The 27,330-nt window shown below is 55.4% G+C and overlaps 1 protein-coding gene across 1 annotated transcript in view; it reads right to left on the reverse strand.

Moving 5' to 3' along the window:
* The window catches only part of CAMTA1 (calmodulin binding transcription activator 1), a 1,317,854-nt gene that overhangs the window by 82,835 nt on the left and 1,207,689 nt on the right, over positions 1 to 27,330 (reverse strand). The window contains exons 9-11 of the mRNA XM_055306507.1: positions 22,530 to 22,683; positions 7,894 to 8,034; positions 4,502 to 6,348 (exon numbers count right to left, since the gene is read on the reverse strand). Of these exons, the coding sequence (XP_055162482.1) occupies positions 4,502 to 6,348; positions 7,894 to 8,034; positions 22,530 to 22,683 (2,142 nt within the window). The remainder of the gene's footprint in view (positions 1 to 4,501; positions 6,349 to 7,893; positions 8,035 to 22,529; positions 22,684 to 27,330) is intronic.

Below are 27,330 nucleotides of genomic sequence, written 5' to 3' on the forward strand. Positions count from 1 at the left end.
CTGTTGCATGGACCCTTCTTGGCACTGGCGTACCCTGAGGTGGAGGGACCCCCAGCCTCAACCGAAGGCTTACCCCTGGGATGCCCACAATGCTCCTGGAACCCCGACCTGGACCAGGGCTGGCCTTGGGCATCAACAGCAGGAGAGGGTGTTCCCAGGGATGAGGTGAGGGTGATTCTCCTACAGCCCAGCACAGGAGGGTTCTCCTGGTGGGCAGGTATTGCACGTGTCCTCTTGGATGGGATGGGATGGTTTTGGAGAAGTCACTTTGCCACTAGGAGGCCGAAGGTGGGGGACAGTGGAGATAGCTCAGGCCCCTGCTTCTGTCCCTCAGGAGCTCTGTGTCCTCAGCCCAGTGACCCAACCTCTCTGGTAGCCCTCTGGTCTTAACATTCCTTGATTCTGCTATATGGCTCCATAGGGACATTTGGAACTCTGTCAGGATGGCAGGACTGGGGCCAGCATTCTGGGTGAGGGCGGGGAGGGGTGCTTCATGGCATAGGTAGAACCACAGGCCAGTTCAGGGCACGATCCTCCCTAGATCCTCCGAAGTGGAAGAGCAGTGGCTTCAAAAAGCCACATTTTCCATGTGAGAAAAAAGGGGGAAAAAAAAAGAAACAAAACAATAACCCCAATCAAGAGCTGCTGGCATGAAACTAGGGCTGCTGTGAGAAACAAAGAACTGTAGAAATGACTGGAGAACATCAGGACCTTCTCCATGGAAACCGCTGCAGGATGGGCTCAGCATCCATCAGTTCAGGGGATGGTTCCCATGGCAACGCTGGCCTGGCTGCGCTCCATCCGCGGTGACGCAGGCACCTGACGGGCTCTAATTGCAGCTTCCTCCGCCTGGTGTAGCGAACTGTCAGTGGAGGCAGATGACGCAGAGAGTTTGGGGGAGTAGAGGGGGCAACACATGCCATCTGAGGTCTGTGCCCTGATATAAAGGACCTAGATGTCTGATGTAACCAGGGTAGATCCTGGGGCACATGTGTGCACATGTGCGTGGATGTGTGTGTGCGTGCGTGTGTGTGTATGTGTGTGCTGGTGACCAGCTGCAGCTGCAGGTGAAGAGGGGGACAGAGCATCTGGGAGGTGGGGAGGGACGCTCCCAGAAGAGAGAGCAGAGTGGCCTGGCCTTAGCTTTCTGGCAGAGTGGATTTTAGAGCTGGGCCAATTTAGCTCACGCTCATATTTACAGCCTCAGAAGTGTTCCCCGGCCTAGGTGTCTTGCTGTGTGTGTTGCAACATGTCTTGCTTGGCATCGTGTGGCTAGAACCGAGCTCCTGGCACAGTTGGCCAGGAAGACAGGGGCAAACGTGCCAGCCAGGAGGCTGTGAGGGGGAGAGAAGGGTTGAGAGAGAGGTGTGTAGGGGAACCTTACACACAACCTTGTAAGGGAACCCAGGAGGGAGTGGCCCTTGTTGCTGGACTGGGGACTGTGGCCAGGGAGGGGGAGGATGGTGAGGAGGAAGTAGCTGGTCAGAGTCACTGGGGCCTCTCTCTGCAGAGGCCTCACCGTGTGGCCATTGGGCTCCAAAGGGACCAGCTGGGTGGCATCTGTGCATTTTCCATATCAAATTGAATTTGAGTTGCTTTTGTTTCCTGGAAACCTCAAGGGCTTCTGGAAAACCAGGGCTGGAGGCTCCCTCTTGGAGGTGCCCAGACCCACATTCTTTCCTGCTCCCGTGCTGCCCTCGCGTGGCAGGCTGCTGAACTGACTTTCCCTGAGGTACAATTTGGGGACCTGCCGGTTTTTGGGTACAGAACAGGGGACCAAGTCTGCTAATAGCTCCTTGCTAGTGCCCCAGGCCCATGGTGGCCAGACTGCGGGCCTGGACCCATGCTGGGGGCTGGTGTGCACAGGCTGAGGCTGGGGAAAGAGAGGTCCCCCTTATCCCTTGGTCCAGTTCCTGCAGGACTTAGGCTCTGGTGGCGGGGGTGAGGGGGGAGTTCCAAGGGTCCTGACGGCCAAATCTCCCAGGCCTAGGACCTGCAGGGTCTTGAGGCCACCCCTCTCAGCCATTTACAGATAAGGAAACTGAGGCCCAAGGCGTCAGGTCTCACAGTTGACCTCTTGCTACATACCCCTCTCTGTCCCTCTGAGATGCTTTCTTAGCCCTGTGCTGGTTGGGGGGAGGGGTGGGCAGGCTGCTGGGCTGAGCTGACCTGGGGTGGGAAGTGAAATGTGGTGGGGACTTTGAGGATGCCACTGGGCTCAGCATCATGGACAGGGTCAAACTGAGCCATACCAGGAGTAGGCTTGGTCAGAATCTTCTGAAGTCTTGGGGGTAGAGCACGTGGAGGTGGATGGAAGAGGGAGGTGCTGCCTGAGTACTTTACTCAGTCCTTAATAACAACCCAGTGAGATAAGAGATATCATTGCCCATTTCAGAAACAATAAAGGTGGCAACCTTGCCCAAAGTTACCAGCTAGTGAGTATGGGGCACATCCTGTCTGGCCCCAGCCCCATGCTCCTCAGCACACGAGGTAGTGGCCTCTGGACACCTCTCAACATGTTGTACACAGACACGGTGCATGGACAGAAGCTGCTCTGTCTAGACCCCTGCCGTCTTTCCGGGACCCCCTTGTATGAAGCCTGGGCCACTAGCTGAGCTGATGTGGCATCTTTCTGAGAGCTGGGTACATCTGTGTCTGATTTTATCTGTGCTTTGCCATAAAAGGAGGAGAAGAAGTAATGAGCCTCCTGGAAAGAATTGTTAATAGTGAGGCCCACAATCTCGGTGACTTCCCCAAGGTTGTAAGCAGTCAACCAGTGAGTAGGAGGGACAGGACACTGCTTCATGTGGCCTCCGTGCCACAGTCATGGTGGCAGGACCCCAAAAGGACCACAGGAAGTCTCAAGCTGTGACAGCCACAGAACAACAAGTATTCACTGATTACTTACTACGGGCAAGTACTAAACCAAAATTCCTGGCACTACATCCTTGCCCCAAGGAGGGTATGTCTGTTACCCCCATTTTACAGATGAGGAAACCAAGTCACAGAAAAGTGACATCATTGCAGAGCCCGATTGATACCTCAGAATATCCTCTAAGATTTGCTCCACCCATGGGCCATGTTGTCCCCTTCACCAGGGCCCGAGGGGGAGCCTTTAAAGCTGAGGCTGAGGGGGCATCTGGGTGGTTCAGTGGTTGAGCATCTGTCTTTGGCTCAGGTCATGATCCCAGGTTCTGGGATCGAGTTCTGCATTGGGCTCCCTGCGGAGAGCCTGCTTCTCCCTCTGCCTGTGTCGCTGCCTCTCTCTCTCTCTCTCTCTCTGTGTCTCTCATGAATAAATAAATAAAATCTTAAGAAAAAAATTGCTGAGACTGGCTCAGTGGAGCACTCCACTTCTCAGAGCACCCTGTTGGTCTAGTCCTGAGACTCCAGCATCATCCTCGGGAGCCCCTCAATCACCTGGGGCTGTAACATGCACAGGCTTTGGCCAGAGTCCCTGCACTGCCTGTACCTGAAGAGCTTTTGTGGAATCTGTATTCTTGCATTGAGCTACCCTGTGAGATTCATGGTCTTCAAGAACACCCTTCTTTTGGTCTACTGGACAGTCGCCCCTAACCCCAGTGTCCACGGGACACACAGCAGTGGGACCAGGAGATCCGTGGGCAGCCGCCTCCCTGGAAGAAAGTGTGGTGATTGCTCTGCTCCCCAAGCACCTGGCAGGTGAGCTGGGAGAGGTCAATGAGCGAGCTGCAGTGTTCAGCAGGGCAGTAGGGAAACCTCGGGCCACACTGTCCCATTCCTGTGCCATTCTACCTCTGAGAGAAAGCAAGGGTTTCTTCTTTAAACGCCATGCCACTGTGGTGAGACCTGGGTTTTCCGACGACCCTGGCTTTGGGATAGTGATCCTCCATGTCAGAGGTCAGCTGGCAGGAACTGAGACTACCAGAAGTGGCAGAGAGTTGGGGAAGGAGCACAGGTGGGGGATCCTGGGTCAGGAGATCAGGTCAGGCTCCTCTACAAAACCAAAGGTCAGATCCTACTTTTGATTTTGTAGAGGCTGGATTTATCCGAGAAATTTTCATGGATGCCTATTTGGAAGCCGTACCCTTCCTCTCAGGTTGATGGGAATTGGTTTATATTTTGTTTGTAGTGAAGCAAATCAAGAGTAATGGCTATGGATGGTCTATGGTGGTGAGTTTTGAATTTGTTTTGTTTTGTTTTAGCAGCCCTAGGACATTTTTAAAAAGAAAAAAAAAAAGGAAGCAGAGCAAAACTCAGATGGAATGTTAATACTTAAGCCAGGTAACAGCAGACTGTTACTCCGGGGGCAGTGGGGAGGCCACCTGGCCCCCCGGAGATCCTTGATTGTCAAGCTACTTGCTTCAGTGAAGTCTGAGAAGCATAGCCCATGGGGACAGAGGAAGGGGACAACTCTGTCTGTATGTCCAGAGCTCCATCCAAAGGGTGGCCACATGGAAGTGAGCCTCCCTCGGCTGCGCGCTGGCGGCAGGTTGGGGAGGCCAGGGCAGCAGCAGCTTACCTCTGGGTAAGACCACTCCGGGGAGTAGTCGGTCACCATGAACACCCGTCCGCTCTGCTGCAGCATCCCCAGGGTGCCCTGCGCCGGGGTGGCAGAGACCACCTCAGCCACGTGCATGTAGGCCATGGTGCCGGCCCCGCCCTCGGCACTGCTCAGCTGCAGGCTCCCCTGCTGGGGGCTGCAGCAGGGGATGCACATCTCCGCCTGCGCGAAGGGGGCGCGGGCCCCATCTTCCGACTGGGAGAGCGCTGTGCTGTCTCCCGACACCAGCTGGTGCCCATAGATGGTGCTGCTGCCCCCTTCCACGGAGATGAAGTCATTGATCAGGTCGGAGAACTGGTTGCTGAAGGAGATGTCAAAGTGGTCCAGGCTGAGCTCCATGTTGGAGGCGTTGCCCAGGCCAGGCTGGGCCACGGGGTAGAGTCCCTGCACCACATTGCCCGGGAGGATGGGGACACCGCCGGCACTGCGGATTACCCCAGTGGTCTCGGGCTGCAGGTAGTGCTCAGAGCTACAGGCCTGTAGCTCCCCAGACTTGATGAGGCCCTCGCCCCCTTCGGCCACCTGAGAAGTCTCCATGGTGACCTCCCCTTCCGCAGCCATGGCCTGGAAATTGGCCTGGAACTGCATGAGGTGAAGGGAGGAAGTGGACTCTATCCTTGTCTCCACGTGGCCACTGCAGGAGCTGGTTTGGGACGAGGCCTCCGTTTTCACCGTGGGCATCACAAAGGTGCCCCCGGAGTCATTCAGGCTGCTGTGGGCGTTCTGCTCGAGGGGGAGAGGCTTGCTGGCATCCTGCAGGAAGAAGCTTGGGGAAGGGGTCTGGTGGACGTGGGGGCTGTGACCCGTCTGGCTGAAGCTGGACGTGTAGTCTTTGTTGGAGTCAATTGCACTGAAGTCCATCTGCTCCAGGGTGGTGCTGGGACTCAGGCCACCGCCAGACGGCAGGAGGCTGGAGCCGGCCGTCAGGGTGAGGGAGCTGGAGGCTGCGGCCGCCGCCGAGGACGAGTACGCTTCTTTGGCCATCTGCTGCTCAAAAGAGGTGTCCTCGGTCTTAATCTCCTTCGTGAGGACGGTGGTGAAGCTGAAGCCCCTCTCCACTGGTGGCGAGTGCCGGACGTTGGTGCTGACCATCTCCGCTTTCAGGCCTCCACCCCCATACGTCTGGCCCTGCTTTGGGTTATTGAGGAAACAGTCGGGGTCAAAGTTCATGGTGGTTTCTGGAATCTTCCGGCCACCATCGAGGGTGGTGGAGAGGACCAGCTCTTCGGACACGTTGGTGGGCAGCATCGACAGGCTCTCCGAGCTGCCCGCGGTGGGGAAGGCGAACTTGTGGCCGTCGGAGCTCACGGCCAGGACGAGGCCCTGAGAGGCGTCAGGCGAGAGGAGGTGGTGGTTGGGGCCAGTGGTAGGGGACATGGTGTATACGGCCTCGTTGGTGACCTCAGACATAAACACCGTGGCGCTCTGGGACAGGCTCCCCATCACGGAGGCCACAGCCATGCTGGACACACCCGTGACCACGGGGCTGTCCACCATGTCCGGGTCGCTGTTGAGGCCGCTGCTGATGGACACAGGGGAGCTCTGGGTGGTGTCGGGCACCTCCACCTGGTTGGTGGAGGAGACCTCCGTGCTGTTCTGGTGCAGCAGCACAGGCTTGGCCACCTTGCCGTTCCTCTTCTCGCGGCTCGAGCCTTTGCTGTGGCTGTGCTCGTGCTTGCCCTCGGACACATCGTTGTGTTGCACCTCTGCGTGACTCCCGTACCCCCCTGTCCGCGGCTCGACCTTCGGCGAGATGATGCGGTGTTTGGCACTGTTGCACTTGTGGTGCACGCTGCTGCCCGCTCCTGTGAAATTCAGAGGCACACCATGCACACACGCGCACGCACACATGCACACACGGCCACACACGCACACGCAAAGAGAAAATCAGAGCTGGGTCTGCAGCAGGTCCTGTCTCTGAGCAGCTGGGGGCTGGCAAAGCCCAACCTGGGAGCCCAGACAGGCCACTGACCCCTGGGGCTGGCGTGTGACCCACATCAGGATCTCTGGCCTCCGGACCCCAGTCCCTGGGGCTCTCACGCACTCGATGTAACCATCCACCAGACCAGTTGGGCTTTCTCCCTGATGTGTTTATACTACTACTACTACTACTACTACCACCACCACTACTAGTGCTCCAGTACATAGGTGGCCGGGAAGAAGAAGATGGAGAGTCTGTCACCTTCCAGAAAAATCTTTTCCACCTTCAGAGACAGATACCATTTACTGAAACAGCTCTTGCTGGCCAGGAGGGCTCAGCCCAGAGTGGTGGCCATGTCTCTCTCCCCTCCCCCAAATTTCCACGGCTATTCAGGCTGCACAGTGGGGTTTTGGGGGTGGGGGGTTGAAAAGCAATGCTCTCTCTCTGGATTAACTCTCAGGCTCCAGGACCAAAGGGGGTTCTAGACTCTGCTCCAGAAGCAGAAAGGTATCTGCCCCTCTTTCCCGTTTGGCCAGCCCAGGCCTGTCCTCAACTCTTTGTGGGTCAAAATCCCTGTAAGACCCAAGCAAAGACAGAGCCCTAAACCCCCAGCTCAGTGGCAGAGAGGGAGAAAGCCCTAGGCTGAATCTGGCCAGTCTCCCCAGGGCTCCACAAATGAGGTCCCCTGCACACAGCAGCCAGGTCGGCTCTTCTTTCTCTCCCCTCTGCCATTATTTTCATTGCATCTGATGAGGGTCACTTCACTTTTGATAAAAAGGTGAATTCTCCCTTGAGCCTATTATGGCCTCACCATGATGATTCCTAAATGCATGGACTTTGCACAGAAGTGACATGACCCTCTAATGGAAATATCTAATTAAGGTAGAGAAGGAGGTGGAGAACGCACATTTCTAAGAGCAAATATCATTATCAGAAAAATAGACACATTAGGACAGGGAGTGCGGGACACTTTATATTCTCGGAAGAGACAGAGGTTAAAGAAGGAGGTTTAGCTTGAGTGGTCCCATTGACTCAGGGCTGACCTCCCTGAAAAGCCCATGTCAACCCTGTGCCCGGGCACCTGGGCTTCCTGCTGACGATACCCAAGATGGGGCCTGGAGGGTACCTGCTGTGTGTAGACAAGACCTGGATCTCCAACCCCATGTACTTCCCAACACTGCTGCCCCCATTCCTAGTGGGAGCTGGCTCTCTGGAAATTGCTCTCTCCTGCCCCAAGTGGGCTGCCCACGAGCCCCATGGGGCAGGACTAGAGTGAGTGTGTCCTAGGTGCTTCCTGCACGGCCTCCTGGCTCCTGGCTGACCCTGCTCAGCTCACTGAACATCGAGGCTACCCCTGAGGTGGAGAGCCACACCCACTATCTGGGAAAGCCTCCCCCTTATCCCGCCTGCCCCAGGGGGCCCTGCTCACCCAAGCTGCCAGTGCAGAGGCAGTTGTGAGTCCGAGGCTGTGGCTTTGTCTGGTGGCTGTCGAGGATCTGCTGCACCAGCTGCTCCACGGAGAAGCCTGAGCTGCTGTTTCCATTACTGCAGGTCCACTTGATGCCGTGGACTATGGGGGAGAGAGGCAGAGGGGCAGGCAAAGGTCACGGGGTGCAGGGGCAGCGCCTGGGAGGGATGGCGCCTGGGCCCTCCCAGAGCATAGCCCCCTCGCCACTGGGAGGCTGGCTCTAGGGCTGAACTGCTGCACACGAGGAGTGGGGGAGGGAGGAGGGAGGACGAGGGGGGAGGGCCAGGCTGCCCTACCAGACCCCCCTCCCCTCCCACTGGGAGCTTCGTGGTCCTCCTCTGCCTTTCCTCCTCCCCTCTCTATGGTGCCCTCTGGGGGAGGGGATCACCTAGAGATTCACTTCTGTTTTCCTAAAGTCCAAGTGCCCCAGAGTGGCTCTTCAGAGGGCCCAGGAGGGAGATGGGCAGGGCCGCCCAGATAGTGGAGATTTGCAGAGGAGATGGAGGCTGTGTGCTGGGGTGGATGCCCAGACCTGGAGGGGAGCTTCTGTTTCTCATTCTCACCAGACTTCTCGACCTCCGAGGGCGGCAGGCTAGGCAGGGGGTGGGGAGGGCAGGACTGAAGGGCCACATGGCCTGGCCAGTGGATGCCTGCTGATGACCAGTTACCTGGACAGGCAACCCTGGATGGATCCGCAGGATGGCTGAGGGTAGGCTTCCTGCTCGGCCTGTGGACTGATGGGTTTCATGCCCACCTGCTCCACAGTCCTCAGCTGAAGCCGACCCGGCCGGCACCCCAGGCATATGGCATAGCCCAGCTCTCTGGTGGCTCTAGGGGGCCAGGTTCCAGAGGCAGGGAATCTGGACATAACCCTGGGGCTGGGGGCCGGTGCCCAGGGCTCCAGGAGGGACCCAGCTTGCTGTGAATCAGGGACAGTGGGAACAGGTGGCCTGGGAAGAGAAGCCAGGCAGGGCCATGCTAGGGAGAGGCCAGGGGCTTTGCCAACGCAAAGACTACTCCTTTCTCCTCTGGAGGAGCTTCTTTCACACGGGTTTCAGGGAAAGAACCATCACAATGCTCAGTGCCTGCCCTGGCTCTGTGAGGCTCCAGAAGGCAGTCCACACAGTGTAGGAGTCAGATCCACATCTGGATGTGAGTCCAGGTTTCAGTTTTGTTGTGTGAATTTGGGCAGGTCACTGAGCCTGTCTGAGTCTCAGTGCCCTAATCTGTGAAATGGGAACAGGAGGAAACCCCACCCACCTGCCCTGCACCTCGTATGTATGCAACAAGAACAGCTGTGGTCCTGACTGTCACTGGTAGTGATGGGGATGACCAGGCACAGGGCTGGTCTTACCCCACGGCCTGGCCGGTGCCGTGGGACCTGGACTTGCAGGAGGAAGTTGCTTGCTGTGACAGCCACCCATGGCTCTGCTTCAGAACACCAAGGGGGAGAGCTCACAGCTGTTGTTCCTTGTCAACTCGTTTATGTAGGACTTCAGTGGTTTTTCAAAGAAAACCCCTCATGTGTGGGTGGTGATATGCTGGGAATCCTGGCAGGTTCTTTTTCCCTTTTCTGTGTATCTGCCCCAGGTGTCCGGCCCATTCTGATGAGGCCTGTGGCCCTGCTCCCTGAGGGTCCTGGCTTCTGGTGCGTCATCGCACGGGGATGGGAGGGTTGCTGCTGAGTGGCTTCCGTCTCCAAGCTAGCTGAGCTGCCTGGCTGTGAAGTCGTGTCTGGCTGTTCTGAGGGCTGTATGATGGGCACATCCAGGGGGTGGTGGGGTGATTTCCAGTCCACCTGCTTCCACCTTGGATCCCTCGGGGAGCTCTCTGGAAGCCCTAGGTCACCTGTGCTCCTGTGGCATCAGGCCCCACTTGTCTTCTGCAGCCAAAAGGGAAGGCCCAGGCCAGGGATTTGCAGATCTCACTAGAGCTATGGAGCTCTTCTCAAATAAACCTCTACTTGGAAATCCAGTATGGAAGACGATAACAGCAGAAGGGGCCTGGTCAAGGCAGGAGTGAAGGCCAGGGTCCACTATCTGTCCTCACGCCTGGGACCTCCTGGCTGAGGCCTTTTTCTGCACTTCTTGTTTTATAGAGGAGGAAGCAGAGGCTGGGCAGGGGGAGGGAGGGCAGAGTTTGAGGACCTCTCCCCTTGCACTATACTGCTGCCATGTGGAGATGGCGTATCCCAGCCCCTGCTCCGGGGTGGTGCCAGGTTTTTTTTGAAAGCTCTCAGGAGTTCCTCATGGGTAGCCAGGATGGCAAACCCACAGCTCTGTCCTAAGCCCGAATCCTGTAGGTACTGCAAGCCTGGGAGCAAAAAAACCTCCGGAGGCCCACCATAGCGGGTCCTACCTAAGGGGGACTCTGAGTGGGTGCCCGTTGCAAAGCTAGACCAAGGTGTTCTCAGGAAAGCCCCCAAGTGGGTCTGAAAGTGGCTCACTGGAGAGAGGACCTGTGGGCTTCCGCACAGGGCAGCCCACCTCTGGTTTCTGGCCGCATGGCCACTCCTTGCCCAAAGGTCTGGGTCTTGGGGTGGATGGGCAGGTACCTCTACTGGAGTCTTCTGGCATTTCTGACCAGAGCGCCCCCTTGTCCCCCCACCATTCCAGGCTTCCTCTCCAGCCCTGCCATGCGGGTGTGCTTGCTGCATTCTTTCTGCCTCTTGCTCTCCTCTTTCTGTTGTGAAGGTTATAAAATGAAAACCCAGTGAAGGGTGACAGATTGCAAGCAGAGAATTTCTGGATGCTTAATGCAAATTACCTACTGTCTTGGCACATTCAATATGCAGATTGTGTGCCTCCCCCTCTGGTGGGGGCGGGGAGAGAAGCCCCCTCCTCCAAGCTGGTGAGTTGTTAGTACTGAATATCAAATACTATCAAGACGGCTTTTAACATGTCATGCTCTGCTTCCCGACACGTAATGAATCAGCGGGAAAGGAGATTTCTATGGGAAAAGAGCTTTTTATGAAGGGAAGGTTAATAAACACGTGCGCTGCCTGCCTGTCCCCTGCCCCTCCCTCTTTGCAAAAGCAGCAAAAGGGAAACTGCATTAAAAATACATTTGATTAAGTGTAAGGTCATGACCTGAGGTCGGTTGGGGTGGGGGAGGTTGGGGTGAGGGTGGATGCGCAGAAAGAGGAAAGGGAATTCCCAGAAAAATAGCATCCTGGTGGCTCTGGGTCATGTTTGTCCCCTCTGCTTGCTAGGTCTCACTGGAGGGCACCAGGTTCCTAATTCCCAGGCCATAGTCAGCCCCTCAGATGGGAGGATCCCAACTTGTGCTGAATCCCGGGGGTGAGGGGTGGGGGGGCTTCCCACAGCAACCTATGCACAGCCCTGGGCAGTGGTCCCAGGAAGGCTGGTCAGAGGAAGATACCACAGGGGGAGAAGGCAGGTATGGGTGGGCCAGGCCTGTTCCTCCACAGGCCTGAACAGGCCAGGAGTTACCAGGAGGGACCCGCTTTCCCCCAGAAACTGGGGTGTGCAGGTGCTCCCGTGGCTTCCCTAGCAGGCCCACTGCCACCCTGAGACTTGCCACCTGCTCTGGCTGGGCTGCCCACATCATGCCCTGCATGAGGATGGGCCAGCAGAGCACAGGCCAGATGCCTGTTACAGGAACCCCCAGCCCACTCCAGCGCTGACCTGGCCTGTAGGCGACACTTACCCTAATTACCACCCACGACTAGGCAGCTATAATCCCACTAATATGAATAATCAAAATGAAATCAGTGACAACAGCATGTGGCCATGCTTTGGAGAGTATCTTCTGATGAACAATATACCCAAGAGGAGGCCAACCACCGTGAACAGAGTCACTGGGATCTGGGAGAGGGGCCTAGGTGGGGGCTCGCTGCCACCTGATGTAGGGTTATAGTTGCTTGGCTCCAGACTTGTGGTGGAGGTGGGGGTGGGGGTGGGGTGAGGGGGAGCTTTGGCTAGGTGGGCTCGGCCTGAGCCCAGGTGGACCTCCCTGTCATCCCCTTGGTGGAAGGAATTGCGTGCCCCCAAATTCTTAGGAATTCTTAGGTTGAAGCCCTAACCCCAATGGGACTGTGTTTGGAGACAGCACCTTTCAGGAGGTGACAGGTTAAATGAGGTCCTAAGGGTGGGGCCCTGATCCAACAGGACTCGTGACCTTGTAGGAAGAGGAAGAGACACGGGGAGTATGTGTGCACAGCGGAGGCCACGTGAGGGCAGAGTGAGAGACAGCCGTCCGCAAGCTCTCCACCAACCAACCCTGCTGGCAGCTTGCTCTCTGACTTCCAGCTTCCAAAATATGAGATTAATTCCCGTGGGTGAAATTCCCTGCTCTGTGCTATTCTGTTGCGGAAGCCCAGGGAGACTCAGTGTCCCCTCCTCCCCAGGCTTACTGACTGGAGCCCTAGAAGCCCCAGGAGAGAGCCACCAGCCCTGTGTACTGCACACTGGGTGTGTGTGCGTGTGTGCGCACATTCAAGAGGCCCCGAGATCAGGGACTTTCCAGACCCCAGCACTGTGCTAGTTTCCTTATATGTTGACTACATCGCAAAAAGAAATATGTAACAATATTTTCTTTCCCCGCTGGAGCATTTACTGTGGACAGGGTGTTGGGCGTGCTGGGCCACTCAGACTGTGGTCCTAGAAGCAGTACAACCACCTGGGATCCTGCTAGAAATGCACATCCCCGTGCCCCAGGCCTACCGAATAAGAAATTCTGTCAATTGGGGCTCAGATCTGGGTCCTCACAAGCCCTCCAGGGGATTTGATGCTGGCTCAAGTTTGAGACCCACTCGTCTAGAGAAAATGTCTCTAATCCCTCAACAATCCTTTAAGGAAGAATTATTGTCCCATTTCATGAATGTGAGGACCGAGACAGGAAAGTTACATGACTTGCTTAAGGTCACACAGCAGGTAAGTGGGGCTGCAGAGTCTAGCTTTTCCCACTACCCCACCTGCCCCCCAGGGCCTCCGGGGCTGCATCCCTCCAGGGACCAAGGAAGGGCAGGAAGGTTTCTTAGTGGGCGGAGGAGGGAGAGCTACCCCATCAGGTGCCTGAAAGTTTCTTCCATTTACAGCTGGACTCACTTCACTTCCTCGGGACAGGGTGTCTGATTTCCTGGGTGGCGATCACACAGGGGACCCTGGAATCCGTGGCTGGGCCAGGTGCTGTCCTCTAGCCCACTGCCCATCCTGACTATGGAGGGTGCCAGCGGCCTCAGAAGGGCCAGACGGGCAGCCAGGCAGGGCCACCAGCCCAGGGAAACAGGACTTGCCATGGACCTGCTGTTGGAAGACTGGCTGCCAGCAAGAGAGGGAGGAAGGCTTTGGGAGCTCATCCCGATGTCTACACCTGGGCTTTCAGGGTCCCCAGAAGCCTGCCTGGCCTCAGTTATCTTGGCAGACTGGGGTGTGTTCAGGGGAAATTGCTACAAAAGACAGAGAACTCAAAGAAAGACTCCTCCCAGGGAATGTGGGATTGTGAGGGCCAGTGTTTGTGTTCCTCACCTGGGTTTCCAGGCACTGGAGGTGGGGTGGGGAGGGGACCCACAGAGTCAGGGACCAGGGCCCCAAAGCCGGCCTTCTCTTGGGTGTCTGCAGAAGCCACAAATGTCCATTTCCACTGTGTCTACCCTAAGCAGTGGGAGAACTTAGGAGTAAGGCAGGGCGAATTTCTGAGCTTGGTGTCCCAGCTAGCTGTATGGGAAGAAGATCCTGGGGCCGGGTAGGGGTGGGAGGACAGGCTGTGGGGATGCACTGGCCTGAGGTCAGGGGTGAGCCTTGGCAGCTCTTTTCCTCACGTGCATGTGATCTTGGGAGGATCTTTGATTTCTCTTAGCCTCAGTTGGCTCATGTGGAAAATGTGTGCCTCACCTGACGGCACTTCATTGTTCCCCAAGACCGTTAGAGATAGGTGGCGCCCACACCCAGGATTCTGATTTGATGTTGTCCATAGGAGCTTTGAGGCACACCAAGGCTGAGGACCCAGAAAGAGACCCCCTTTCTGTTCTGAAACATCATGCCTGGAACACTTCGGACAGGAGCTGGAGGGAGTCAGAAAGAACTCGAAAGCACTCCCTTACCCCATGGCTGCTCTAGAAGGCTGGTAAGAGCTAGCTGCCTGTCCCTCTTTGCTCTGTGGGGCAGAAACTTCTAGAGGTGTGACAGGGCATGCTGGCAGGAGCCTGGGTAACCACACAGGCGGTGCCTGCTGGAACTGATGTTTGGTTTTCTCTGCATGAAAGAGATTTCTTGTTGCTGTGGCAATCAGGGGACAAGTGGAATGTTGGTGACCAAGATAATCCCCTCCCCTCTCTCACACAGAACACGAGGCCTGTGTGGGGAAGGGGGTCCCTTCCTCCTTCCCCATCAGCCTGGGCTCCTCCAGTGCTCCTGCCCAGGTACTCAACACTCATGAATGACCCATAAATAGGGTGGCTGTTTGACCTGCCATCCAGACAGGTCACCTTGCAGACTGACAGGGACGCTGGGATCATGTGGCTGCACCATGGTATGAAAAGAGCCACTCCCAGGCAACCCTGGACCTGTGGTCACCCTACCTAGGAGCCACGTGATGGAGGCAGGCGGGAGGGGGCCTGCCACATGCCTCTTGCGTGAATGAGCCCATTCTGATCCTGCGAGTTGTTGACACTAAGGCTGTCTCCATGGCAACAAGGTCAATGGGAACCGGCAGCCACTAGTTTCATCTTGACTGCGTTCTTGTTGATGGGAATAAAGGCCCTGCTTCTGACTTCTGGGTTCAACTGGATAAAATTTTCATTAGATTTGACTTCTCGTATCCAGACCCCCACATGCTATTCCATTTCCCCATCTCACCCTCAACTCTGTTTTCCTATGGGTCCTGAGGACATTTCCAGAAATCTCATTTCGAGGAGTGCAGAGGCTGAGTGGGGACAGGATGGCGTGCGTGTGCAGGGATGCAAGTAGTTCCCAGTTCTGGAAGTCTGGGGATGCGGGGCCTCATCTTCTGGGGGGGAGGGTAGGGAGCACCTTGTTCCCATGGCAAACATGCCCAGGAGAGAGGTGGAGGGCCTGAGAACGGAGTACTTCTTCCAGGTGGGAAGGGCCCGGGGCCTCAGAGGTGACGGGCAAGGAGGGGACCTTTCCAGTGGGGAGCCTGTCTGGGCTGTCCCGTTCACATGGGAACAGGGTCCCTGAGTCAGGTGCGTGGCCTCCTGGGACATCTCCCAGGGGCCCTCAGACATAGAAAGCGGCTTGAGCTGGGTGATTCCCTGCTGCGGCATTGCGGGGTCGGTTGTCGGATGGAGGCTCTCGGCATCTCCTCCCGATTTGCTAAGTGGCATGGTTGCTGAGGCAGGGAATTCTTTGCGCCCTAGTGGGGGCGTGAATGTGCTTGGAGCTCTCCTTGTCTAGTGATGTTGGAAGCTCAGCTGGCCGGGACAGAAGCTCCAGCAGTTGTCCCACATCTGGGGAGCTACATGGGTTCTGGAATCTTCTTCTCTCCTATTGGGGTTTGACAGTAGACCATCTCCCAAAGCCCTGCTCAGTGGCAGAGATGGCAGGAGTGACCTCCTGTCTGAGCAGCACCCCCAGACCACTGGCAGTGGGGGCAGGGGACCACGTGGGATTTTGGACAGTTGCATCTTGCTTCTTTCGAGACTCTGGGCTTGTAAGGATTCTGGAATCCGATGCCCTCTCCTTGTGTCTGGAGGTGGCACCTACATGCTGGGGGGCAGGCAGCACTGAGACACCTGCCTCGTGACTCCTAACTGTGTGGACCAGAAACATCAATATTCAAATAGAGGCTGAAAATCTGGAGATTTTAATACTGGCAACAAATTCTAAGTTTAACAGAACCACCTCCCAGCGCTGAGGGAGACTATGTCAGCCCTGGGTGGCAGTCAGGCACGGGTGGGTAGGGCTGCTGTGTCCTCCACACCAGCACAGGGACGCACTCCGTCAGGGCTCACTGGATTAGCGGATGGCTAAAACAGGATTCTGTAGCAGCAGGGGGTGCGTGGCGCCCAAGCAGCCAGGGAGAGACTAGAAATCAAAAGGAGTGTTTCTCTTTCAGTTTTCCTGCTTGGGGGCCAGATCAGCCAAATACAATTTAGCCTGAGGGAAGGAGGCACATTTGCAAAACAAGCCCGGATCCTCTGAGCAGAGCAGGAAAAGGAAGCTAGCCCAAACCAACTTGTCTCTGATGCCCACTGTCTGCTCTCCTCCGTGCCAGGGTGGGATGTGCCAGGAAGGCTCGCTGACAGAAGCAGGGGACATAAGGGGACCCACTGCCTGTTCCCTGTGCCAGCAGCTCCTAACTGAAGGGATGAGCAAAATGGGCAGGAAAATTTTCTCTAGGACCTTCTGTACTGTCTTCACCTCCCCCCGTGACTCTAAATCCTGTGGACACAGGCAGGGAGCAGGGGGGAACTTCAAGGGTCTCGCAGGTTCCATCCACTGATGAGTGTCTCTGCTCTTAGGGGCGGTGCTGCCGTCCTGGGCTTGAGCCTGCCATGGGGACACAGATGTGCTTCTATTCACGGCACACAATGTTTCTCATGAGTTCAAGTCATGGAAGCATATGTGGGGGTGCATAAAAGTCTGCAAGACCCCATCAACTGCCTGGCTTTAACATGGAGCTTTCAACCCAAGGAAACGTCTAGGGTAGCATATCTTAAGAGTCTATGGGAAGACTTCACCAGGCCAGTTACACACTCAGTTCTTCATGCATGTTTGAGATTGGCTCTGCCTCCAGCACCTGCTTCCCTTCCATGTGGATTGGACAACCATCTGATGCTTAGAGGGGCCTGTGGCCCCAGAACGGTGCTGACCTCATCCCCACGACAGGGCTCTTTGGTGGGGCTCTTGCAGGAGCCTGATTCAGGCTGGGATCTCTCAAAAAGCATAAGAATCTTATCCAGACCTGTGAAATCAGAAAGCCTTAGGGGCTGAGTGGGTGGAGGGTGAGACAGGAACCTGCCTTTTATCGGTCTGCCCAGGTAGTTTCATTGTCGACTGCTGCTCCTGGCACTGAGCCAACACCTCTGCCCAGGCTTTGTGGGCCTTGGAGCATTGGGTGGGGAGCCACGGCTGCCCTGGCTCCCCTGAGCCCCAGGAGCGGGCCGCCGGCCATGCCCAAGCTCATTCCTGCCTCTTGGTCCCTCGCTCCTATCCTGGGTGTAACTTCAGAGAAGGGGAGGCTAGAAAGTGCTTCCAAGTGAACCTTTGTCACCAGAAAGAAACCTTCCAACCTTGTCTTACAACACACTTCCCTTCCCCTGGCTGTTCTCCTTTCCCCACCCATCTCAGTGCCCCTGTCTGCAGCTACATGGGGCCAGCACCTTGCGACTTGCTTTGCTAACTTCCTCTTACCACCCACAGACTCTGGCCAAGACTTGGGGGATGCCTCCCTTGTCAGGGTGGAGCTGCCAGGCTCTTGGCCTTGCACCAGCCGAGTAATGTCTGATCAGGATAGACTAAGTCAGAGAGGAAAGGCAGTGGGTGTCCCTCTCCCTGGGGCTCCCTTCTGCTTGTTCCAGCCCTAGCCCGAGCCCAGGGCTCCAGAATCACAGAGCAGACCCCTGATGGCCTCCCACCGCATCACAGACACCGGGTCCACGGGCAGGGGTGGCACAGTGCCCCACAGTCCCCGGGCTGCTGTGGACACTGGCCGGGGGGGGGAGTCCGGCTCCTGCAGAGGGCTCCCATCTCTGAGCCGCTCTGCTGCGAGGGCCACCAGGTGGCGCTAACCGACCAGGAACAAGGGTCCATGCAGGGCCCCGAAAGGAAAGCCTTTGTTGATTTTACTTCTTGATATTCTATAATCACCAGGATTACAATCTAAGCAAAAAAGCAAAACAAATAAACACCGCCCCCTTTACTGGATCTTTGGTCTTTGTCTGGAAAATTATGAGAAAACAACAGATGCATTGACTCTATTAGCAAGCCTGGGGTGCAGCGTTGGTGGGGCTGCTGGGACAGGTGCAGAAAGGGCTGGCGGCTCTGGACGCGGAGGGTTGGCTTCAAGTGGCGGTAGGTGCCGGTTGATGAGCCCGCTTCCCTCCAGCCTCTCTGCCACAACAGCTACTTCTCAGCAATGTGGGGTTCCCTGTCTCCAGTCACCTCGGCCATGGAAGCATGTGTAGGGGTGCAGGCCCCGGGGCTAAGCAGGCCCCTCAGCCAGCCTTCCTGCTCTCCCACCCAGAGGTCTCAGGACCCTGGGAAAGCAGTCCGAGTAGAGCCAAGCCCAGACGTGGCTGATGGAAGTGACTTCATGGAAGTCTTTGGGAAGGCCCAGGACTTGCTGGGCGATGCAGGGCTACCAGCCAGCCAGCGTGCTCCAGGAGGAGCCCCTGGGTGGGACAGCTGGGGCACGATCTCTTCCAGGGAAGGCTGTGAACACAGCTTAAAATTCATGCCCTCATCCCTCACTCTGGATGGCATAACCTCATCTACTGCTAGCTGGGAAGTGGCTGGCATGCCTGTGCCCTCCCAGGCTGCCAAGGAACGGGGCCAGGCAGAAAGCCACGGATGTCAGGGCCCCATCTGACTTCCTGCAAGCTCAAGTAGAGCCGAGGGTGGAAGGTGCAGGGCACAGCGGTTCGGAGCCACTGTGGTTCTGGGCGGCAGAGGATCACTGAGCAAAGACGGCGGCACAGAGCTCCCTCGCATTCTTCTCCGCTCAAAGTTGACCCCGGAGGACAGAACCCCACCTGGCCAGGCCCTTGCTCACACTCTGGGGATTTGCCGGTCCAAAGCTGGTGCTCTCAGACCAGCTGCACTGGAACAGACCCCAGAATGTCCGGGATGAAACATACTGCTTCTGATCACATTCACTTGAATTCTGTAAACTCCCACTCTCAGATGGGGCCCGAGGCAATCATTCTCAGGTCTTGACCTAAGACAAGCAATTCTCAGTTGAGGCCCCACAGGGACACCCCAGGCTAGCTCAGTTCCACTCAGCTCTGAATGACTCACACGCAGAACCCTATTCCCCAAAGTACGATAGGATGGTAGTGTTTAGCATGAGACTACACTTCCCAGACTCCTTTGCAACCAAGGGTAAACATATGACCAAATTCTGATCCATGACATATGAGTGGAAGTATTATGTGCAACTTCTGGGCCCTGTTCTTGAAAGCAAGAAGCTTGCCCTCCACTCTGTCTTCTCTGCTTCGCACTGGTTGGAATGCAGTTGCAATGGTAGGAGCTGGAGCAGCCATATTGGACCACAAAAAAGAGAGCAGCACCCTAGGAGTGTTAGGCCAGTCAGCTGCAAGGAGCCCCGCGGATTGATCCCTGGCACTCTGGGGCTGCCATGTCAACCCTGAAGTGCCATGTGAATGTGAATGTGAATTCTTTTTTTAAATTAAAGCCATTGTTCTTTCGGTCTTTGTCACAGCAGCACCCTTCTTCTAACTGTCACAGGAGGGATTGCAAAAGATAGGAAGCATCTTTGGAAAATATATCTAGAATTCCTATCAGATATCTAAATTTTTTCCCCCTGTCTTCTTCTTCTTCTTTTTTTTTTTTTGTAAGAGGCATCCCTCAGATGGCAGATTGAAGGCATGAGACCAAATGGCACAATCACAAGAATCAAGGTAGGATTCTCAGAATCAATTTGGCTTAGAAGTGAGCATTTGTGAGATTCCCAAGGCTCAAGAATAATAAGCCCCCCATCTTGCAACAGGTGAGGCAGAGGCTGCGGATCAGAGTTTCCCTTCACCACTGATAAGCACAACATTTTGATTAAACCACTGACAACTCTGCTGTAGGGCAGAGAAATTTGGAAACATCAGCAAATCAAACTGTGAAGTCTTTGAAGGAATGTGATTTATGTGAAAATGTGATGAAGCTAATGTGTTTGGCTCCAGTGTTGGGTGGCACGCCTGATTTTGGAACCAAATCTGATGCCTTCTTGGCTCCCCGCACACCTCTGCTTTCCCCAAACATGGTTAGCTGGTGCCCTACGTGTGTTCCAAGACTCATCGCGTGTAAAGCTTCCACTGGAGCCTGAGTTCCAAGGCTGTGTTTCCAGGCTACGCATCTACTACCAGAGCCATGCACACACATGCACACTCAGTAACTGCATGCTGCTTGCTCCCCGCCCCCAGACACACCAGCAAGCCAAGTGTTATTAGATTTATGGGGAGTTTGTTGTAGTTTTACATAATTTTCTTGATGCACTGCAGACTTTTGAGCAGGCATTCATGGTTCCCTCCAGGTAAGCACCAGAGGCTGACTCAGGTCTGGTTTGCAGCCCCTAGAGCTCATGGAGCTTAATCCCCTTGCCCCGAGGGAGGTGGCATCCTTGCCTGACATGGGGAGGCTCCTGCACTGGGGGGGCAGGTATTGTGGGGAGGTAGAGGAAATGAGGAGAGAAAAAGGGAGCTGATAGATTACAGGAGTGAGGATAGTGGTGATGGGGTGGCTTCTAGAAGAATAGCCCTCTGTGCGTACTTAAGAGGTATTTGGGAGGACCCAGGCCAGAGGCTCTGACCATCGTAGCCTCCTGGAAGGCATCTTTTCTTTCAGGAATGCCTCCTTGGCTAACCTTTGGCTAATGTGATCTCTAGAACTTCCTAGGAAGTGGGATGAAATTGCATGCCCAGTGCTTTGGATCTGGGTCTGCAGAGGCCCAGCCCTTGACCTGGGCCTAGTGGAGCTGGCTGAATGCTGTGGGTCTTGGTTGGGAGACTCTGAATTCTTTCTTTCACCTTCTAGAAGGGACCTGGGGTGCAGAAAGTGACTGGCCTGAGGTCACATAATGAAGCAGTCACAGAACCAGGCCCACCTGGTCCCCTAGCCTGACTGTCCTCCCCTGCCCAGGTGGATGAGTCCTGTACATTTAGACACCACCTCAGTACCGAATTAGAAGGAGCGGGCAGGCCGGTCTGAGGCTAGGATGCCCAGTACCATTGCCCTGGCTCCCTAGACTCCTGGACTGGCCTTGGAGGGTGCGACCCAGCAGCCCTGGCTCCCAGGGCCTGGACACTGGGGGCTTTTGTCCAAAGCTGGGCACAGATGCTTTCCATTCGACCATTCCACAAATATTTACTGAGGGCTTTCCATGTGCCCAGCACTGTACAGGGCCCCAAGGGAGGGCAGAGTACAGGAAAGATTCCTGGGGATTAGCTGCAATGTCGTCAGTTTCTGGGTGCTCTGCAGAGTGTTGAGGAGGCTAGAGAGGCCTCTCCATTTAAGCATGGGAGGCTAACTTCAGTCTGATGTCTCCTTGGAGGTCCTGAAGTAGCTGGGCAGTGGGAGGGTAGAGGGCACTGGGGCGGGGGGTCAATGTGAAGCCCAGCCAGTAGTGGGGAAGGGCCTGCAGAAGAGGTGATGTTTATGCTGAGGGCAGAGGGATGAGGTGGGTAAGAAGATGAAGACAGGGGAGAGTGATCCACCCTGGGAACATGAGGAGGTTTAAACAAGATGAGTGTGTCACACATGTAGTTAAGGAGGATTCCATGGGACACAGCCTGAGCCTGGAAGACCCCTGGGCCTCCTTGTCTTAGATTCTTGGCAGCAGCAGCAGCAGCAGTAAGGCCAAGATGACTGGAGCTCCCCACCAGCACCTAGCTCAGGAGGATGGCTCAGTTTTGGGGTCTAGCCCCTCGGCCTCCTCTCCCACACAGACCCATCTTTCCTTCCTGTCCCCAACCCCAACCTTGAGAATGGGGTGTAATCCCCCCATTGGAGCACTGAGGAACTCTCAGGATTGACTGGTCACTGCAGGTGCCATCAAGGTCTCAGCTTGGCTACTCCTAGTGACAGGACACCTATGGTCCCCCAGAAAAGGACATTTTAGTTGCTATCTGGATATGGTGTCCATCCATTGGCTTTGTCCCTGCAGCCCCACCATGGGTAGCACAGGTTCTAAGGGACCTGGTGGCTTCTTCTCAGAGGTTCTGTATGATGACATGTATTTTCACTGAGCCTCAGAAATCAATGTTCTGGAACCCTGGGCCCTGAGTATTGGATGGGTCTTCTTGGGTCTGGCAGGCCCCTGCCTGTTCTTCTTGAGTTCAGGTGGCAGGAGAGGCCACTGAGAGCCCCCAGTGGCTGCCCATGGAAATGGAGCACCAGCCATGCCCAGCTCTCCAGACTCACTTGATGTTCCGATTCAGTGATCTGCACCTGACAGATGCTTCAGAGAACATCACTTCACTGACAGAATGAAATCCAGCTAATTCTGGTCAACTGCATGCCACCCAGTCTGGGAGCCCAAGCCCGAGCCGGCCCCATGTCCAGGAGCAGATGGGCTGGGGGTTGGAGGCAGGCCAGCTCTGGCCAGCTCCTCCTCTGTTTCCAGGCCTCACTGTCCCCAGACTGCCACTGGTCTCCTGTCTGCAGCCCATGAGACAGCAGGGCAGGGCTCTCTTGGCTCTGCTCCTCGCTTCCATGGCCTTGTGCTTCTGAACCTCATTGCTGTCATCTGCAACATGGGCCTGATGTTCTGTGCCCTGGTTACAGGGGGCTTAGAGGATCAAGTGAGAATAGGGGAGGGGTGGCCCTTATAGAAGCTACAGTCACTGTCATCCAAGTAGGATGGCTGCAGAGGACCTCTGACCCGCCCGCATTGTGCTGGCCTGGCCTCCAGCGCAGGACCCTGGGCCAGGTGGGCCAGGTACTCACACATGGGTTTCAGCTGCCCGATGAGCTCCTCTTTCGTCCATTTTGCCCACTCCTTCTTGTCGGTGTTGATGGAGCAGAGGATGGGGCCGCATGGCTTACCGCAGTCCTCGATGGCTGGGACGTTCAGATAGTGCACCAGGACGATGTCGGGGTTCTGCAGGGAGAGTACAGAGACTGGCAGCATGAGGGAGGCATGGAGCCCATTCAAACGGTACCCCCCAACAGGTACAGACAGGCTGAGTGTCCCTACAGCAGGCTTTCTCAACCTTGGCACTGCTGACGGTTGGAACCAGATCATGGTCTGGTGTGGGGCTGCCCTGTGTGCTGGCTTCCACCCACTGGATGCTAGTAAATCCTGCCCCCTTCCCAGCTGTGACAACTAGAAGTGTCTCTAGCTATTACCCATTGTCCCTCGAGGGACAAAATCGCCCCCAACTGAGAACCACATGGGCTGATTTGTGTGTAACTAAGGACCACACACAAGGTCAGACATATCACTGGTCCAACATTCGGGATTTTATGCCAACAGCTGCCCAGGAGCTCTGGCCCCTCTTCCGTGCTTTATACGCAGTTCCTCATCACAGCTTGCTGGACATCCCCCCACACAGGCATCATCACCCCCTTCCTCTCTGAGGGAAGTGGAGTTCCCAGAGTTTAAGGCACCCCACTTCTAAGGGCTGGACATCTCTCTGCACTTCAGTCTGTGGGCTTCTCTCCAGACAAACAGCCCCATCAGCCTGTCACTTCTGAGCAACACCCAGGAGGCAGCTGTCACTCAGAGCCTCTGGAAACGCCTGCTGGGAAGCCTTTAGAACAGAGAGAACTCTGTGTGAAGACCTCATTTTGTCCCCAGATGGTTCTATGGAAATGGGTCAGCCTCTTCCCATGAGAATCAATTCAAAATGCCCTCTGAGCCTTTCTGCCCACCACCAGTTCTGATAGCGATGTGCCAAGGGGATCTGGTGGGGGCAGCAGCTTCCCTGCAAAGAGCATGGGCCTTCCATGGCTTTCTGTGGCCCTCGAGGATGCAAGGCCATTTATTTGGCCATAACAGGCCTGACAAGTTTGTTAAAAACAAAACAAAACAAAACAAAACAAAACAAAACCCAATCATATCACTTTAGAGTGTATCTGGATAAATCCAGAAACACCTTCTACCCCAATCAGAAAGCACTGCTCAAATCGTAAGGAAACCTATGGCAATATATTAACATGCCCCAGGGAACTGCGGATACAGCCCCTTAGAAGGCCCCATCTCATGCTTTTCCCTGGACTTGTGTCCTCTGCTTTTGCTGACTGATACTCGCCGGCAAGTCCCAGGAGGGTGTGAGGACCCCCCGGCACAGACAACGCCACAGTTGCCTTTTTGGATATGACCAGGGCAAGAGTAATAAATGACTATGTGAATCAATCAATGCCTTCATAAATAAAGACCCAAGACTACACCATGACCAGTGCAAGAAAGTAGACTGGTATAATTTAAAAAGATTTTCAATAAGGGTTGAAACACAGAGTTTTTTTTCTTGCCAACGCTCAGTTAACCAGGAAATTAAATCAACATGAACAGGAGCCTTCTCGTTAATGGCAGCTTTTCTGGATTGCGGTAATCATGCTCCTTAATAATACTGATAATCCCTGACATCGGCACGGTACTTTATTCTTCTCAGAGCACTTTGCAGCCATTACCTCATGGGTTGCCTGTGCTAGCCGGGGAGGCTGGCCCGCCGGGCCGCGCTGGGCAGGGCTGGGCAGGGCGCCCTCCATCTACAATGAGCCGACTGCGGCAAAGCTGTGTGCTTGGCCAGGGACAGAGCCTGGGCTGGAAGCCAGGGTTCAGACTCCAAATTCAGGTCCTGCCAAGACATCTGGTGGCCTCTTTTTGCTTGGTCTAAGTGCTTTCCCACCTCATATTTCACTTTATCCTTGCAATACACCCAAGAGGTAGGTGGGTTGGGTAGATACGTTATGCCCGTCACATAGATGGGGGAGCCAAGAAGAAATGGGGTCATACACCCAAGTCCCTGTCCTGTGTTCTTCCTACAGACACTGTGGCCTCTCCAGGGTTGCATCTGAGCTGGGACCTCCTGCCTGAGCCTGTGCCTGGCCAGGTGGCAGCTCCAGCCACTGAGCGAGATGAGGAAGGATCAAAGGGCTGCAGGCCCCCAGGCCACAGGGAGCATCCTCTGATCCCAAACCACGAGCAGGAGCCAAGCCCTGCAGGAGAAAGCCAGGATGTCAGCCACCTGTGAAATGAAAGGGCCACGAGCTTCCTGCCCCACAGCCTCACTGAGCTCCACTGGATGTGTGGGGAGGCTGTGGGGGCCAATGTGGTGGGAGGGCATGTGGGGGCTTGGGAAGCAAAGGGCCACATTCTCCATGCACCCTAAGTTTCAGAAGCTCAGTTCCTTCTTCAGGGCCTAGCTGCATTTCTGCATAGCCAGCTTCCATTTAGTCTCTGAGGACAGGCGCAGGGATCGCCTCCTCCTCTAGGAAGTGTTTCCTGATATCTTGCCCTCCGCATATCTACCACAGCAGGATGGAGGTTTGAGTCTTCATGGTCTGTGTGCCTCCGCCTCCTTTAACTCCTCAACCACAGGACCATGGCAATGACTGGTGCTCATTTTGTGTTTGTAGAATTGAATTGGGCTGTCTCGGGACTCCCCATCCTCAGGCTCCCCGAGCTTGTGTTCCACGGACATCTGGCTTCAGTTTTCTGGGTCTTTGTGGGCAGATCAGTCTTTCCAAAATCCGTGTTCCTAGGAGGCCAAGAGGCAAGGCTGGTCCTTAACCTTTTCTGGGTCTGAGGCCTCTTTGAGAATTTGATGAAGGCTGTGGATATTCCACTTCTAGCTTCAAAAGCTACCCAAGGCACATCAACACCGCATTTAAGGGGTTCACAGATCCAGTGGTCTGTGCACCCCACATCTGTAACTACTGATTCAGGGTTTCTAGATTCACCATTGCTCTGTTGATTCCAGGAATATGCTCAATGTGCAGGGCCCCTTGTGGGGAGCCTTTACTCTGCGTCTGTGCTTCTTGGGGGCCTTGATACAGTTGAGGAGAAGGTGCCGGCCCCTGAAGGTTCAAGGGGTGTGGGTTTGGGGTTAGGAACTGCAGGAGTGGATGGTGCCATGGTCTGTGTCTTCAGCACAGATTCCATCCTAGGGCCTGGGGTTCCTGTGGCTGAAACTCCTGGGCTGAATTTTAAGTGATGACTTCTTGGCTTGGGCTGGTTTTAAGACACAGAGTGATTGAAGTATTTTTGGAAATTTGGGGCATACATCACTTCTTGGCAACGTTGCAATTTTATTCATTAGTTGTACGTTTTATTGGGTGTTTTTGGCAGAAAAATATATTAGCCATAGAGTCCCAATGCATCAGCTTCATGGAGTACTCATAACAGTGTCAGATCCTGGCCAAGAACCGCTCTGCTGGCCTCACACAGTAGGCGGGACAAGTGCTCGCCCATGCCCAGCTTGGGGGGTACCCAGCCAAGGACACACCCCAGCAGACCCGCCAGGACTCTGGATTCTGGATGGCTGGGGAGCCAGCTTGCCTTTGTCTTCCCTGGGCTGCTTGCATGTTTCCTGGGGGTTTATCACTCAGCTCAGGTCTCACAGGTCGGGGCTCACACAACAGCCTATCCAGAGGCTCCTCCCTGGGCAATGGAGCTCCTATGAGCATACAAGAGCCCAACCCCCACAAAGAGAGCATGACCCTTGAAGATGGGCCCCCTGAATGTCTAGGAGGCCTGGTCTGGGACTGAAGGCCTGAGGGAGGGAGCCCTGTGGGGGCAGGCTGTAGCTGTGGAAGGAAAGCTGAGAATAAGTAAGAATCTTGGAGAATTTCCAGAACCTTCTGGAAAGCACTTCTTGCCAGGCTGCTCAAGGGAGCCTGCCCAGGGCTTCTGAGAGGTGTGAAGTCCCCTTTGGACAGAAGTCCTGCTCTTCTGACTTCCAAGTGCCACTGGGCCAGACCCCAAACCGAACTCTGACATTTTGCTGACAGAATGACCAGAGTTAAGGTAGAGACAGTTTCTCCACCTCAAATGCGTTCCCTCTCTGTGACAGCCCCTCTATCCTAATTCCTCCCTACCACCCCCCTAGTGCATGGAGACTCCCCTTCTTCTATGCCTCCCAGTGGGGTCCTTGTCCCTCTCCTTTCTTGGTGACCTCATGCAGCTTCATGACCTTACAACTGTTGAGTTGCAAGGATTTTAGATCTCTCCCCAGCCCCACTTCTCTGCTTGGCTCCAGTCTCACCTGTCCAACTGCCTGTTGACAGCCCTGGTTGGGACTTCCAAAGTACCCCTGGTTAATGTGGCTGAGCCCAATGTCCACAGGGCTCACCTGGTCCACTGGACCCTGCCCGCCCCCACCTGTAAAGGTCATTCTTTCTTCTCACTCACTCCCTCCTCCTCCACAGCCAGTTCGAGCGAGCCCTGTCATTTCTTCTATCCACTCTGCTCCCCTCTCTGAGCCCTCATCCCTGCCATATGGACCCTCTGCAGGCCTCCTCACTTCTGATCTGGCCTCCCTCCCCACCCCCTTTCTGAGACCAGCAGCCGTGATCCATGATTGGGCCAGCCTCCCTGGCCTGCGAAGAAAGCCCACATCCCTGACATGGATATAGGACAACCATCCCTTTCTCTCTGGGGCTACTTCTGGCCTCACATTCCCTTTGGCCCACCCACCCTGACATTCCCATTCCCCTGATTGCCTGTCTTCTCCATTTCATATGTCCTGGAATCTCAATACCTCATGGACCTCAATCTCCTCATGGGCACCTTTTCCAAGACCCT

This window comes from Nyctereutes procyonoides, unplaced genomic scaffold (assembly GCF_905146905.1).
Source record: "Nyctereutes procyonoides isolate TBG_1078 unplaced genomic scaffold, NYPRO_anot_genome, whole genome shotgun sequence".
Lineage (NCBI taxonomy): Eukaryota > Metazoa > Chordata > Mammalia > Carnivora > Canidae > Nyctereutes > Nyctereutes procyonoides.